Source organism: Equus asinus, chromosome 10 (genome assembly GCF_041296235.1).
Source record: "Equus asinus isolate D_3611 breed Donkey chromosome 10, EquAss-T2T_v2, whole genome shotgun sequence".
Lineage (NCBI taxonomy): Eukaryota > Metazoa > Chordata > Mammalia > Perissodactyla > Equidae > Equus > Equus asinus.
Genome location: NC_091799.1, coordinates 12,098,057 through 12,112,319, shown reverse-complemented (window position 1 = coordinate 12,112,319; position 14,263 = coordinate 12,098,057). Strand labels below are relative to the sequence as shown.

Here is a 14,263-nt window from a genome sequence, read left to right as displayed (position 1 = left end):
GACGGTCTCTACCAGCTGTTCCCATTTTGACATTGCCGGCGTCGGGGTGAATGTTTGAAATGGTAATAACTATAGGGCTCTATTAATGATTATAGAACTATATGATTCTTTCCATTGGGCGTGGTCTTCGGGTTTCTACCCATAATGACCTTGAGCTCGCCGTCGCCACTCTCTCTCCAGACACTTCCACTGAGGGTTCTCTCCTCTGAAAATCCATGTGGCTGGGCGGGGAGGAGTTGTTTGTTATTTATTGCCCCACAAGCAGCATTCTCCCCTCCCTGGTGCACAGACTGTGAATACCAGGGAGGGGCCAAGATGAAACCTCCACGTCTTCCAGTTAAGTGCTAAAGGAGGAAAATGGAAATGCAGAGCCAAAAGTTACAAGTGGTGAGAAGCTAAGGGTCTTTCCAAGAGGGGTGGCGCCCCCGGGCCGAGCGTCCTTCCCATTTGTACTTGGCCTATTTTTAGAAGCTGGTGAATTCACTTTACGGCTTAGCAGCTTGGGGCTTTCACATGGTCTTCCCCTTGCGCTGCTAAAACATTTGATTTGGGAGAAAAGGGAGAGGATGAAAAGGCCCCCAGAGGTCGTGTTCCCCACCATTGGAGCGCGGCCGAGTGGTGTCAGCCCCACATTTAATTCTTTCTTCAGAAAGACCGTGACATGGACGTAGTCAGGCTGAGTTGGAGTTTGCAGGTGGGGCCTAGAGATCTGCATTTAGCCAGCACCCGGGTGACTCCGATGAATGCCAGACTAGGAGAGCCCCGGGTCTGGGGGAGGCAGTGTCGTAAAGCAGTAAGTGCCACTCGACAGCTGCGTGACTCTCCCAAGGCATCTACCAGCGGCCTCTTGGTCTGCAAAATGAAGGTATAGGAGTCTCAGTGGCCTAGGGTTACCGTGCGAGTCCATGGACGTCATTCACGTCACAGGCTCCACACTATGCCCGGCGCAGAGTAGGCAGTGGTAGGATAGATAGGTCAGTAGTAGACGATAGACAGATAGATAGACAGATGGACAGACGATAAGTAGAGATAAATTACTGATTGGTATGTATATGCGCAGACAGATGGACGGACGGACAAATAGCTGGATGGATAGATAAACAGATTGATAGATAGATGTAGCAGCTGCTGCAGCTGCCTCCCCCTCTTGCTAGGTTTTCATTCAAACTCAGTAACTTGAGGATCCAATTAATACCGTGCGGCTGCTTAATTTGGTCTTGCTTTCAGCCTCGCAAATAGGCCCCATCTGCAGACCGCCCTGGCAGCCTGCTTCCTTGGTGGAGCTTGCCGGAGAGCATCAACAGAGGCAGCCTGCCTTCCATGCTGGGGCCCGCGTGCCCTGGGAGCGTCCTGGGGGCAGGACTTCTGCAAGACATGGCCTCTCGGTAGCTGGCCGTTTCCGTCCTCCCCCCTGGACTCCTTGACTCCTTGGCGTGAAGTCTGACTGTAGGTTCCCTGGTCTCGGTTACCTTCCTGGTGTGACAGCGGAGAGAGGGTCTCCCTGCAGTTCCCCCCAAAGAGCTCTTAATTGGTCTCTCTGTGGCCTCCCTCTCTTTGAGTCGATGTTGCTGACAATTCCTGACCCCAGAACATACACAGAGAAAACAAAACGAGGCCTGCGGCTTCCATTTGTTTTCAGTTTCCATTTTTAAAGAGCCCTCCTCCCTAGGATGGTGTGCTTTTCCTAAGGACCCAACCAGAAACTCAAGTCTGAGCTCTTGTTTCCGGGACGTCCCGGGGCGTCCTCGGGGAGGGAGGCAGGCAGTGTCTCAGCGCTCCCTGTGGCTCTGCTTGTCCCCAGGCAAGGGAGCGGCAGAGCTGCCCCAAGCCCTGAGCCCCACCGAGCTGGGGCATGGGCCTCACTGTCACTGCTTGGAGAGCCTGGAGTCAGATGCCCCAGCAGAAGCCAGAGCCGGGCTGCCCCACGCAGCGTGTCCTGCCAGGGCGTGTGCCTGCCAGCTTTGCGGAGGGGCTGGCTGGTTTTTAGGGCTTCCTCCAGTGATCCCGTGCTGGGACTTGGTTGCTAAAGGCTTCCCCAGGAAGGGCCAAGGAGGCAGAGAGACCCGCCCCCACCTGCTCCCCAGGGGCCTGGATGGAGCTGGCGAGTGAGCTGCTGGCGAGGACAATGGGTGGAATAGCACCCGTGGAGTTTGCACTCAGGATTGAGAGTTACATTTAGGATCCCTCAGTCTGCAGGAGAACCCGCTAGGACGGCAGGGAGGAAACGAACTCAGATCCACGTGCCGCCCATGGGAGCTGGCCTGAGTCGGATCCTGGCAGGGCAGGCTTTCCCTTCCAGGTTCCTTCAGGGAGTGCTCGGGGTTGCGTATGATGAGGTCTGCTGGTGGCCCACCCTGCCTTGCCATGAGTGTCCAGGAGGGCCACTGTCTTAGGGCCCCCTCCTGGTCTCCGGGTCTGAGCACGCGGCCTGCGCAGAGGCCGATCTGTCTCAGGTTATCTCGTCTGCAAGGACATTTGTCTGTCCGAGCTCCCAGCTTTGCAAACTTTTCCGGCTGAACTCTTCAAAGCCTCTAAAGGCTCAAGGCTGGGACCCAGGGAGGTAGGCCTGGGCACGGAGCAGTCCCAGGACCCCGTCTGCCTGCTGCGCGGCCGTCAGCCCTCTCAGTCTGGCCTAACTCCTTGGCGGGCGTATCACCCAGGGCCTGCTCCAGGCTCCTTTGGGAGGTCATCAGCCCTGTTGTTCAGAAGCAGCTCCCCTCCAGGAATAGCAAGAGGCAGGTGATTCCACGTGTGGGACGCCACTCGGTCCAAGCCCCCAGCTCTGCAAGGTGGCCTCCCTCCTGGGACCCGTCCTGGGTCCCCCGGGGCAGCCAGGCCCTGCCAGCTGGCGTGCTGTCCCCGGAGCTCAGCCTCCGCCGAGATGCACCGGCACAGGGCCAATTCCTGACTCTCCTCTCCTCCCCTGCCCTCTGCCCCTCCCCGTGCATGCATCCTGAGCACTCGTGACGGGAGAGGGACACTTTCCTGAACTGATTGTGCCAAGACTCCACCTCGAGGCTCTGCCTTGGGGCTTTTTTAGCTCCTGTCAGTTCCCGAGGTCTTGGCAGAACCAGTCTGGACGGAGAACCAAAAATAACTCTCTGACTCAGGCCTGGGCGTCAGGGGGGCCCTCCTGCCCTCCGTGGGCCCAGGAGAACTGAGCCTGCAGCCAGTGGGGTGAGGAGCAGGGCTCCCGGCCAGCAGGTCTTGCTCTGCCCGCTCTAATCTGTGAATGAAGGCTCCTCCGAGGGGCTGGCAGAGGGTGGCGCCTAGCCCCCAGCCAGCCTGCGCTTGGTGAGGGAGAAGGGGGACCTCAGCCGGGGTGGGGCCGGGGCTGGCGTGCAGCAGAGCTTCCCCCTGCACACCAGACTGGGACCTGCAACCCTTCCCCAAGCGGCCAGCTCCCCCTTCTCCGCAGACACAGGCCACAAGGTCCAGGATGGGCAGGACGCAGTGCGACAGTCCCAGACAGCCCGAGTGGACTTTGCTGAGAATGAAACCCCCTTTTCTCCACGTTTTCAGTCTGAATTCACAATGACGATAATGGCTGCTGAGCCCCACTGAGCACTTCCCCCACACCAGTCCTCCATCGGTTAGTTAACTGCTTAATTCTCACGACCACCCTCTGAGGCGGTATCATAGTTATCAACAAGGCGCACTATCGGTCTGTGCCCCGCGCAGGAGAGGGTGGCCCTCCTTCGCCTCCTGTCCCCTCTACTGGGACACAGAGGGAAGCCATAGATGGGTGAGGACTTTCTGAGGTGACTCATTTTACCTCTGAGTACCCAAGAGATGAGTCATTCATTCGTTCATTCCTTCACTCATTCTTGGACGACTCCCCAGCCTGAGTCTTGGGGAAATAGATGAGGGCAGTAAGACCCAGATGCTCCTGTCTGTGGCCCAGGAAATGCATGGTCACCAGCACGGGCCAGTGAGGACAAGGTGGGTGGAGCTCAGAAGGGAGACATCTCTGGAAGAGATATCAGTTTGCGTCAAGGGGGTTGGCATTCCAGTGGAGGGACCAGCTTGAGCAAACGTGTGGCATGGGGAAGTCTAGGCTGGCGGCCAGGCCTGTGAGCCGAGCTGGGGTGTTGACTTGCCGTCTTCGCCTTCTGAGTGTGATGGGGGGGACAGACGTCTGGTCTCCTCCGGGGGAGGTCATCCCGCAGAGGAGGGCGTGGCTGCCGCAGACGGGGGACAGAGCTGTCGAGGGAATCCCCAGCACCTTGGGAAATGACTGAACCCACAATGTGCTACGCGATGGAAGACCTGCAGGCTTTTCCCCAAACTGTGACACCCCTGGGGGCGATGGCTCCTTCTCCTTCCAGGCGGCCAACAGGACCACCGCCCCTCGGCTCAGTGGTGGGGAGGCCTTCCCCAGGAGATGCTCAGGCGGCATGATGCTGTCTTAGTGGACGCTGGAAGGGCTGGAGGAGGGCTGTTGATGGCGAGAGATGGCTCCTGTTAGTGACTCCCAAGTCCCCCGAGTTCAGAGGGTCTGCTGTCTCCAGGGGTAGCCCAGGATTGGAACAAAGAGAGTGCTGGGGGGACAGCCTTGGGGCCTGCCTCTCCTGTGCCCTCCCTCCTCCAGACGAACCCTTAGAGAGCCCCACACCGAATCTTCAAGAGGCACGTGGGGTGGAAAATTGGTCTGAGGCTCTCATGGGGAAGCAGTCTCTCACGAGGTTTCCACGCGCCTGCCTTCTTGGTGGTGTAGCTGCTGGCTGACCTTGGGTATAACCCTCAGGCCCCTTTCTCCTCCATCTCTCCTCCTTGAGATGGTGGGTTGGGAGGAGGGGATTTGTCCAGAGAACTTGCTCTGATCCTCAGCAGTGACCCCAGCCCGTCTGCCGACTCGCCCACCAGCCCTGCGAGCAATGGCTGCTGCTGGGAAGCCTCGGGCCGTGAGGGGACAGTATTTATGTGGAAAGGCACATAATTCCTCCTGAAAGCAGACCAGGCGAAATAAATCTGGAGAAGGGATAGGCAAGTAAAAATAGTCCTGCGTTTCTTTTTCCAATCTGGGCCAGAGGCAGCAGCCCGGGAGCGGGCCGCTGGGACTCAGGAGCAGGGCAGTGTGACTTGATGGGAATTTGGGTGCAAAGCCAGCCTTTCTTCTGCTCGCTGTCAGCTCTTAATCCCTCTTCAAAGCCTCTGCATTGCCCAGATGCCCGTTCTCCTGCCAACACAGAGAAACTGCGGCGCCTGACGCTGGGCTGGCTGTCGGAGCTTCCATCTTCCCGTCTCCGTACGGTGATGCTAACGGGTATCCTCACCCGCTTTACGCTCAGGGAGAGAGCGGGGGGCACCCCAGACTGTACAGAGCTGGGAGTAAGCCCCACCCCAGGCCAGCCTGCGATGCCTAGCCCACCCCCCCAGTTTTCCGGATTATCCTGGCTAAACCATGGTCCCCAGGTTAAGTGGTGGACAATCTTCTGAAAGCCCGGATCATCTCTGAACTTTGCAGACTGCTGTGTACATATGCTAATCGTGGCAGCTGAGCAGAGCCACACAGACCTAGGAAGTCGCACGCCGGCCTGGCCTGGAGGGAAGGGAGGACATCACAGAGGGCAGACATCTCCCCAGGGCATTCGAGGTTCCCTCCATCCCCCTGGCCCTGCTCTGTCGATACCGTCAGAACCCTGGCTCTCCGGCCCCAGGACTCCTGTTCCAGGCAGGAGAGAGATTCTCGCCCTGCGGGAAGAGCTGGCCCGCCCTCCGTGGGAAGGCGGCGGCCTTTCGCCTGGTCCAGCTCAGGCCGTGGAAGGGCGCAGAGAGGCGAGCTCTGTAGTGAAGCGCACCGTCCCTGTTGCGTCCTGAAACAAATCGCGCTTGGCACACATCTTGCACTGAGCCTCACCCCGTGCCAGACCATGCAGGCTGTTCCCGTTGCCTTCTCTCCAGCAGCCTTAGGAGATTGGTCTGCTGCTGTCCCTGTTTCCCAGAGCAGGAAACCGAGTCTTGGCTAAGTTATCTGATCCCCCAGAGCAGCACCCTCACCTCCAGGCCTGTGTGGGTGGAGGTGGTGCGGCCCAGGGGCACGCACTGCTCCCTCTCCTGCCCTCCCTGACCTCAGCTGCCCTCTGTGGCGGGAGGGGATGGCTTCTCTGGCCTTTGGGGTTAGGGGTGTCCCCAGGAAGAGCAAGGGCACGGGCGTCTTTTAGCAGCATCCCAGACTGAGGGGGCAGAGGGGGCCTGCGTCCTCCCTCAGGGACAGTCGGGCACTCACTCCTCTTCTCCTGCGCTGTGCGCTCTCTTCCAGCATGTGGCAAGCTGACCGGCATAAGTGACCCTGTGACTGTCAAGACCTCTGGCTCGAGGTTCGGGTCCTGGATGACAGACCCTCTGGCCCCAGAAGGTGATAACAGGGTAAGTGCCCCATTTGTCTGGCCTGGGTCTAGGGGTCGTTTGCATCAGGGTGTCCTTGTGGGGACCAGTGGGTCCCTTCTCCATCCCCTGCCTTTCTGGCCCTCATTCCAATGTGCCACCTGCCCGGCAGATGCTCCTGGGGCTGTGGACTGAGCAGAGCTGGGTGCCCCCCAGGATTTGTTCCTGGGGGACTCTGGGGAGGGGCTGGGTCCCTTGCTGAGGTCCCTGTGCTGACGTGCAGTCACAGACCACAGGGATGGCAGCGATACAGGGATGATGGTGGCAACTGATGGCAAATGACGGGCCCCTGCGATGCCCCTCCCCAGGTGTGGCTCTGCCCTTCGGCACGCGGGCCGTGGGTGCGAGCGGGTGGGCGATCAGTCTGTCTCTTCCGCTGGAATGTTCCGGACGTTGCCATCCCTGCCCCCGTTTCAGCGAGAGACTCCGTTAGGCCTTTCTTGTTTTAATGACATCTCATTTGTATTTCATTTGCCATTCCTTTCATGGCTGATGGAAACTCATGTTCCTTTTTGATTTAGGAAAGAGGCCATGTTCTTTTTTCTAGAATTTTCCCCCAGGGTAAAAACTCAGAAAAGAAGAGAGAAATAAGCACCACGTTTGTCTCCATCGGGGGCCTGGGTTCTGTTGTTTGAGCTCCTTTGGGAAATAGGGAGATGGGGGCTGACACCTGGCCTGCTCGGCCCCTGGACGTTAGGACAGCATCATTCTAGAGCCTTCCACCAAAGGAAGATGCGGGCCAAGGCTCTGGGTGGAGGAGAGAAGCTGTTTGGGCTTTCCTGGCTCTGGCGGTCCCCCACCTGATCGCTGTCACCCACACTGAACAGTCAGCCGTCTGGCGCGTTTCCATCAGCCTCTTGCCTTCGGGACATTTAGAAAATAAACACTTAAAAAACCTCAACTCTTCCTCCAGGCAGAATTGAGAGAGGAGCTTGGAAATCTGAGGCCCTCTGAGCCTCGTCCAAGGATTTTGAATGGAAACGAGTGGATCGTGTTCTCTCTCTCCTGACTTGTCCTGTCTCTGTTCCTCCCCCGCCCCATTTCCATCCCATCGAAGACAACATGAGGCCCCATCTCTTGTATTAAAACATGAAGGGCCCCGCGCCTCTGGCGCACTGTCTCCTTTGGGGTTGGACGGGTGGGGGCGCTGACGGACGGGCTTCCTGGAGGCCTCTGCGTTTGTCTTTACCCACTGACCTCCAGTGGGAGGAGGTCCCACCTCTCACCCTGAGCAGGCCAGCAGCATCTTCCTAGCCGCTCATCCCAGTGTTTGCTGTGGAAAGTTCTGGAAGTCTGGTTGCAGACTGCAAACCCAGCATGCGATTGGGATCGAGTATTTTGGGGATGAAGGTTGTTTCTGTGTTATTTTCTGAATCGTGATAGCTAGCCAGTACTCGCAGGTTTCCTAATGATTTAATTGGCTACTTGTTCCCCCACTGTCCTTTGGATCTGCATCCCGACTGGAAAGCCCACTGTGTTCCGAGTCTGGTTGGGAGCGCGCTCTTGCACAGATGTCAGTGATAATGACAGTAATGCAGAGACGGAAACGAGACGGTGAGCTCAGACCTGAGAGCAGGCCCTGGGCGCAGACGCCGTCAAAGTCCTTGGTGTGTATATTGACTCCATTCACACGAGAGAAAGACCTGGTGCCCAAGACGCAGCTGCTCCTGATAAGAAAACCCAGTCCAGAAGGGTCCGGTGTCTTGCCCAAGGTCTCGAGAAAGGCTGGTCAGTGGTTTTGTTAACAAATGTCCACAGCAGGCCCTGACGCTCTCAGCTGAGTCTCCTGATGCCCCCAGTCTCCCTCTCCCCGCCTCCTGCCTACGGTCTGCCCACCCACCACGCGCCCCCCAAGAACCCAGGCAGGCCTGTGGGGGCCTGTGAGCCGGAACCAGTGACCTCAGTGCTGCAGAGAATGAACCCCTCTGGAGGATTCCTCCTGGATCCGGCACCGTGAAAGTGCCGCTGGGCACCAGCTCTGATGCCAGCTCCCTTTGTCGTAGTCGCCAGTCCAGTGATCTTTTCTCACATACCAGCTGTCGGGGCTCCTGGGCACCTGCCATGTGCCTCCCCCGTCCAGTGAGGGCGTGGGTTCCACAGCCGTGAGGCGCTGAGGATGCTTTTGGTAGTTAGACCTCTATTTTCTGCTTGATGACTTGCTCGCCCTCCAGGAAAGGAGGCCCTGAGGATGGACAGAGTGTGCAAGAAGGAACCACGGGAGGAGGAGGCCTTCGTGGGGGGCGGGGAGGGGACAGGGCTCGGCTGTCGAGGACGCTGGGGGTCTGGTCACTGGGGGTCGGCTCTGAGCACTCTGGGCAGTCAGCAGCCCTGCCCCCAGCCAGTTATAGCCATCTGGAGCCGTTTGCTCAGCACAGCTGCCTCCAAGGCCCAGCCTGCTAAGTGACACGTCCCGGGTCCTGCCATTGATCTGGAAGAGCTCTGTTTTGTTTTGTTTTGATCTTTTCCATTCTCCCATCCAATTTTGATCACACACACGCAGGAGACCAATAACTCGCTCCGAAAAGCCCAGAAATCGATGTCAGCTCAGAGCCGCTGCCAGGGGGGAGGGCGTGGTGAGAGGCTGTGGCTGAAGACGAGGGGGTGGCACTGCTCAGGAGTCCTTTGGAGGGAGCCCATCTAGGGGACAGGCCTGCAGAAGAGCCAGCGTGGCTTTCCGGTTCCCGCCGCCCTGGCGCCGAGCTGTTAGAACAAGGTAAACGCGGGGTGCCTTGGCACGCATCCTTCCTTGACTCGTTCATTAAGCCCCAGCTGTGTCCCAGACACGGTGCTGGGCTCCGGTGCTCTTCCACCGTGCCCAGAAGCAGCCTTCTCTCAGCAGTGAGCGGCCCACGTGCTTCTGGTGGAACTGGAGCTCCGGAAGCTCCCGCCCTCACTCCAGGCTCTCAGCCCTGCCAGACTGTGCCCCTCCCCAGGAGACCCTCTCCCCCAACTCTGAGACGCACAGCCCGCCCTGACTATGGACCATCCTTCTAGACTCCAGCGACACCTTCCCTCTTGTTGGCTTGTTTCTGCCCTAGAAGTCCCAGGCCGCTCACATCAGACATCAGAAAGGGGACCAGCTGCCCCACGCCACCCCGGGAAGCTCATGTTCAGAGGGGGCGTCATCATCACCAAAACGCTGTCATTTTACAGACAGCAATGAGCTCACCTTAGTGTTTAGAAGTCCTCCGTGTCATCTAAACTGTGTCAGAGCCATCCAGCTATTGTATAAGGGTCACACTGAGTCCCTTTTCCTGAGGGTCCGATTATCCGAAAGGCGCTGGACTGTGAGATGTGGTCGGTGGTCGGCAGGTGCTCGGTAGACATGGGCCCCTCTGTCTTTTCTCTGAGGAGCGGGGGACAGCCCTGCTGCGGCTGCTGACCCAGTGCTCCCCGTCACCCCTCACTTCCCAGTGGGGTCTCCGGCAGGAGTGGCTGGCGCCTCCCTCCCGCCTCCTCCTCCGTTCAGCCAGTGGCTCCCTTTGAAGCATCTTTCCCTGCAGCCCAGGCTCCGTGATGGTGGCAGCCCTTTGGGAAGACACACGACAGGTGCTCAGCAAACCCAAGGGAAGAGCAAACTCAGCCGCAGTGACTCAGAAGGCCCCTGGGCCGGCAGCCCCTCGGCAGCTCCACGGAAGCTCAGCCTTGCCGGCACACTGGCCTTGGACCTGGGACGAGGACAAGAGGACTCACTGCCTCTTTCGTCTGGGCTGGGCCCCGAGCTGGCCCCTGGTGGGGACGCGGGGAGAGGAGGGCTCCGCACACTTGCCGTGTAACTAGAGTGGGGGTTTTCATCTTGGCTGGTGCCCTGTAATCTGTGAGCGGATTTAAAAGATCTTGGTGCTGAGGCCGTAATTCAAGCCAATTAAATAAGAACGGCAGGACTAGGACCCAGACACATGGCTTTTTAAGCTCCTCCGGTGAGGGGCCCAGGCCAAGAACCTCCACCAAGGGGCCAGTGTGGTCAAGCCCATGGTAAGCAGCTCAGGCCCCAAGCCAGAGGGTCCAGCCTTGCCTGCGTGTGAGAATCGCCTGGAAGCTTTAACCAGCATGAATGCTGGGCTCCACCCCCGAGACCTGACGTAACTCTGGGCTGTGAAGGCTCCCGGGGCCTCACCTCCAGTCGGGTCGGGAGCCACTCGTCCTGGCCTCCAGCAGTTCCGGTACCGTGGTTCTGGGCGAGGCCGGAGAGCTCGGGGGCGGCATCCTGGAGGTGATGGAGTCCATGTGGGCTTGGGACTCGAACAGGAAGGGGAGGGAAAGGCGTTTCAGATGAGGAGAGCAGAGTGAACAGACTCTGGGGCTCCACGCATGCGTCCCTTTTGCAGCGCAGGGCTTCTCATCGGTGACTTAAAGCCAGCAGGTGACAAGCCAGTCATTAAACTGCACCTCGGGCTGGCTTTCCTCCCACCCTAAACGGCATTTTACACAAGTGCTGTGCCCTGGGTCCAATTTGCCAGTTTACAGGAGGAAAAGGTGGTTTAAACGTTCTTAGTGACTTGATGCCGATTTCCCCCAGTTCTGCCCACAGGAAGGGGGCACAGCCTCAAACAGGCTCCCCACTAGCACAGGCCCACTCGTGCGGGAGGCACACATTTGCACACTTTCAAAGAGTGTTCTCTGTGCTGAGATAGGAAGTGGCAGTTCCTTCAGAGGTGGGTCGGGAGAGGGTCCAGGGAGGAATGTCATTTGAGCTGCGTCTTGAACGAAGCAGTGAGCTCCCCGTCTCGGGAGAGAGCCAAGCAGAGGCGGGAGGGTGCTTTTCCACAACACGATCAGAGGAGGTTCCCCACATCGCCTGTGTACCCCCCACGCCCCTCACGCTCTGCACTCACCCCATGCTGATCTGTGACCACATCCTTGGGGACTGGCCTGTGGGAGGCTAAGGGTAATAAAGGCCTCAAATGAGACGAAGTTTAAAAAAAGAAAAACTCGTTGAAAACAAAAGGCGCATCTGCCTCTGAGCCGCTGAATGGACGTCTCAGGAACAAGGTTATGATTTTTTTAAATTTTTAATGCTTGCGTAAAGCTGCATCTGAAAGCTCGCATGTCCTTGGGCTCCCGCAGCCCGCCGGGCTCTGATGGACCAGCAGCTGTCTCGTTGCAGACGGGCACCCGAGTGGCATTCGCCCGGTGGCTTCCTCCCACTAACGGCCTTGCTTTCTAATTTGCTCCCGTGGTGGTTGAAAATGACTAAAGCGTTTTGTACAAAGTCTAAACGGTTTTCAGGTCAACTGGCATGGAAGCAATAATCAGAAATCTCTTTCCTCGGGCCGCTGCCGGGTTTGTTGTTGATTTTGACCCTCTGGTCCTTCTGTGAAGCTCCCATTCTCCTGGGGGAGGCATTTTCCCCGGATGGGGCGTGGCAAAGAGTGAGTACCCACGGCATCCCAAATGCCAAGTGGGTATGTTCCACCTGCCAGGTGGGGTGACTCAAGCCGGCCGCCGTGACCGCCTGGTAGGACAGACAGGTCGGCCGTACTCGCCCCCTGGAGTTGGGAGGTCGCCCTTCCTGGTGACCTTGATAGTGGGTCAGCACTGCAGACGAGAGCCGCCCACTGCCCTGAGCATCCACCCTCCTCCGGGGGGCAGGTGGCCCTTCACTTTCCAACACCGTCCTGCTGGTTTGGGGTTTCATACGCTGACGGGGTTCTCGCCTCCCCCAGATAAGCGTGAACCCCTGCTGTGTGCCCTGGGCCGGGGAGAGAGTAGAGAGAGAACCAACTGACGTGCCCGCGCTGACCCACGGCCTGGGGGCACCCTGGGCAGGGGGCTCGATTTGGGCGCCCATAGTGGTTTCCTTGCCACCCACTTAAGAGAATGCAGAAGGCGGCTGCCACCGTGCCCATAGGGACAGTGTGGGTGCCCCGGCCTGTCAGCTCCCACACTCGTTCACAGAGGGTCCTTTCCTAGCCTTTCTCCAAACCAGACGAGTGTTTGTCTGGTGGGGAGACAGTCCTGTCCCCCTTTGAAAAGTGCCCTGTGGGTTTGGAGGAAGGACGTGACATCATTTAGTCTTAATTATTCTCTCCGGTGCCTTCAGCTCCTTCTCTGGGTACTGAGTAAGTTAAATTGCAAGTCTGAGCAGGGACACCGTCCCGGGGGACCCCCGCCCGACCTCCTTCAGAACCACCGGCTGACGAGGTCTGCTCTCTCCGCAGGTCTGGTACATGGACGGCTACCACAACAACCGCTTCGTCCGCGAGTACAAATCCATGATCGACTTCATGACCACGGACAATTTCACGTCACACCGCCTCCCGCACCCCTGGTCGGGCACGGGGCAGGTGGTCTACAATGGCTCTATCTACTTCAACAAGTTCCAGAGTCACATCGTCATCAGGTTCGACCTGAAGACGGAGACGATCCTCAAGACGCGCAGCCTGGACTACGCCGGTTACAACAACATGTACCACTACGCCTGGGGCGGCCACTCGGACATCGACCTCATGGTGGACGAGAACGGGCTATGGGCTGTCTACGCCACCAACCAGAACGCCGGCAACATCGTGATCAGCAAGCTGGACCCCATCTCCTTGCAGGTGCTGCAGACCTGGAACACAAGTTACCCCAAGCGCAGTGCAGGGGAAGCCTTCATCATCTGCGGGACCCTCTACGTCACCAACGGCTACTCGGGGGGCACCAAGGTCCACTACGCCTACCAGACCAACGCCTCGACCTACGAGTACATCGACATCCCCTTCCAGAACAAGTACTCCCACATCTCCATGTTGGACTACAACCCCAAGGACCGCGCCCTGTACGCGTGGAACAACGGCCACCAGATCCTCTACAACGTCACCCTCTTCCATGTCATCCGGTCCGACGAGTTGTAGTCGCCTCTGCCCGGAAGCCGAGGGTCCGAGGCCTCCCCCACGTGGAAATTCCTGTGAAACAGCTGCCAAAATAATGTTACTGAGACTAACAATACTAATTTTGAAAAATCATCAGCAATGTGGATTCCGGCGTCGCGGGATGGCGTTCCCTCCGTGTTTCTCCAGTTCAAGCCGGAGGGTGACACTCTTGGGAAGAAACCCCCGTATTTGCAGCTGGAACTGCAGCCCAGGGCTCCCTGGTTCTCCTCCCGCCTCCCGCCTCCCGCCTCCCGCCCAGGTCCCCTTTCTGGTCAAATAATATACCAACGAAGGAAGGCAATGACTGTTGGCCAACTCTCGCCCGAGAACAACCCACTGTTAGGATCGCATGGACATTCCCTTAGATGTGGTCGCTCCGATGGACGTGATTGCCGCGTCTCATCGAGAGCCCCCGGCCGCGCTCGGCGTGCGGAGGGGTCGTCATAGGCTAGTTTAACTCGCATCCCCTCACAGCTGCTGTCTCTCGACCGTGTGTTGTGTCCTAGATTAACCGTGCTGAGACTCCAAGCAGCCCGTGGACCCGTGTCTAGTCCCTGCCAAGCGATGGTCCGAGCGTGTGGAACAGACGGTGGCAGTACCCACGTTGTTCGAATCCGCGTCCCCCGTAGATATCTTGTGCAGCGTCTGTCTGTTGTCCCCTTGAGGTGGTAGCTCTGTGTGTTCAGTTTATGCAATGGATGTTGTAAATGCAATGCTGTAGTTTGGATTAATAAGTGGATGGTTTTTGTTTCTTAAAAAGAAAAAAAATAATCAGTGTTCACCCTTAGAGAGAGATAATCGAGTTCATGTTGATAATAGTCAAAGGAATTCTTCTCTTCTTGTTAAATTCCCTGAATAACGTAGCCACAGTTGAGAAGGGCTAACCTAGGGAAGCTTCAGTTTCCAGCGGGAAGGGAGTGTTCCTGAGGGCCACAGTGCGTGGAAAGTACATTTTTTAAATCAAAAAAAGAGGGAAACTTTGTACTATCCAGTTATCTAAGGAACAATAAAAATGTTAGGAG

At 57.9% G+C, this 14,263-nt stretch overlaps 1 protein-coding gene across 3 annotated transcripts in view; it reads left to right on the top strand.

Annotated features, from left to right (window-relative positions):
- The window catches only part of OLFM1 (olfactomedin 1), a 39,088-nt gene extending 25,565 nt beyond the window's left edge, over positions 1 to 13,523 (top strand). For all 3 annotated transcript variants that reach the window (XM_070518408.1, XM_070518409.1, XM_044778432.2), the window contains 2 exons: positions 6,263 to 6,369; positions 12,549 to 13,523. In XM_070518408.1, coding sequence (XP_070374509.1) covers positions 6,263 to 6,369; positions 12,549 to 13,223 — 782 coding nt within the window. In that variant the 3' untranslated portion in view covers positions 13,224 to 13,523. The remainder of the gene's footprint in view (positions 1 to 6,262; positions 6,370 to 12,548) is intronic.
- Positions 13,524 to 14,263: the final 740 nt, after the last annotated feature.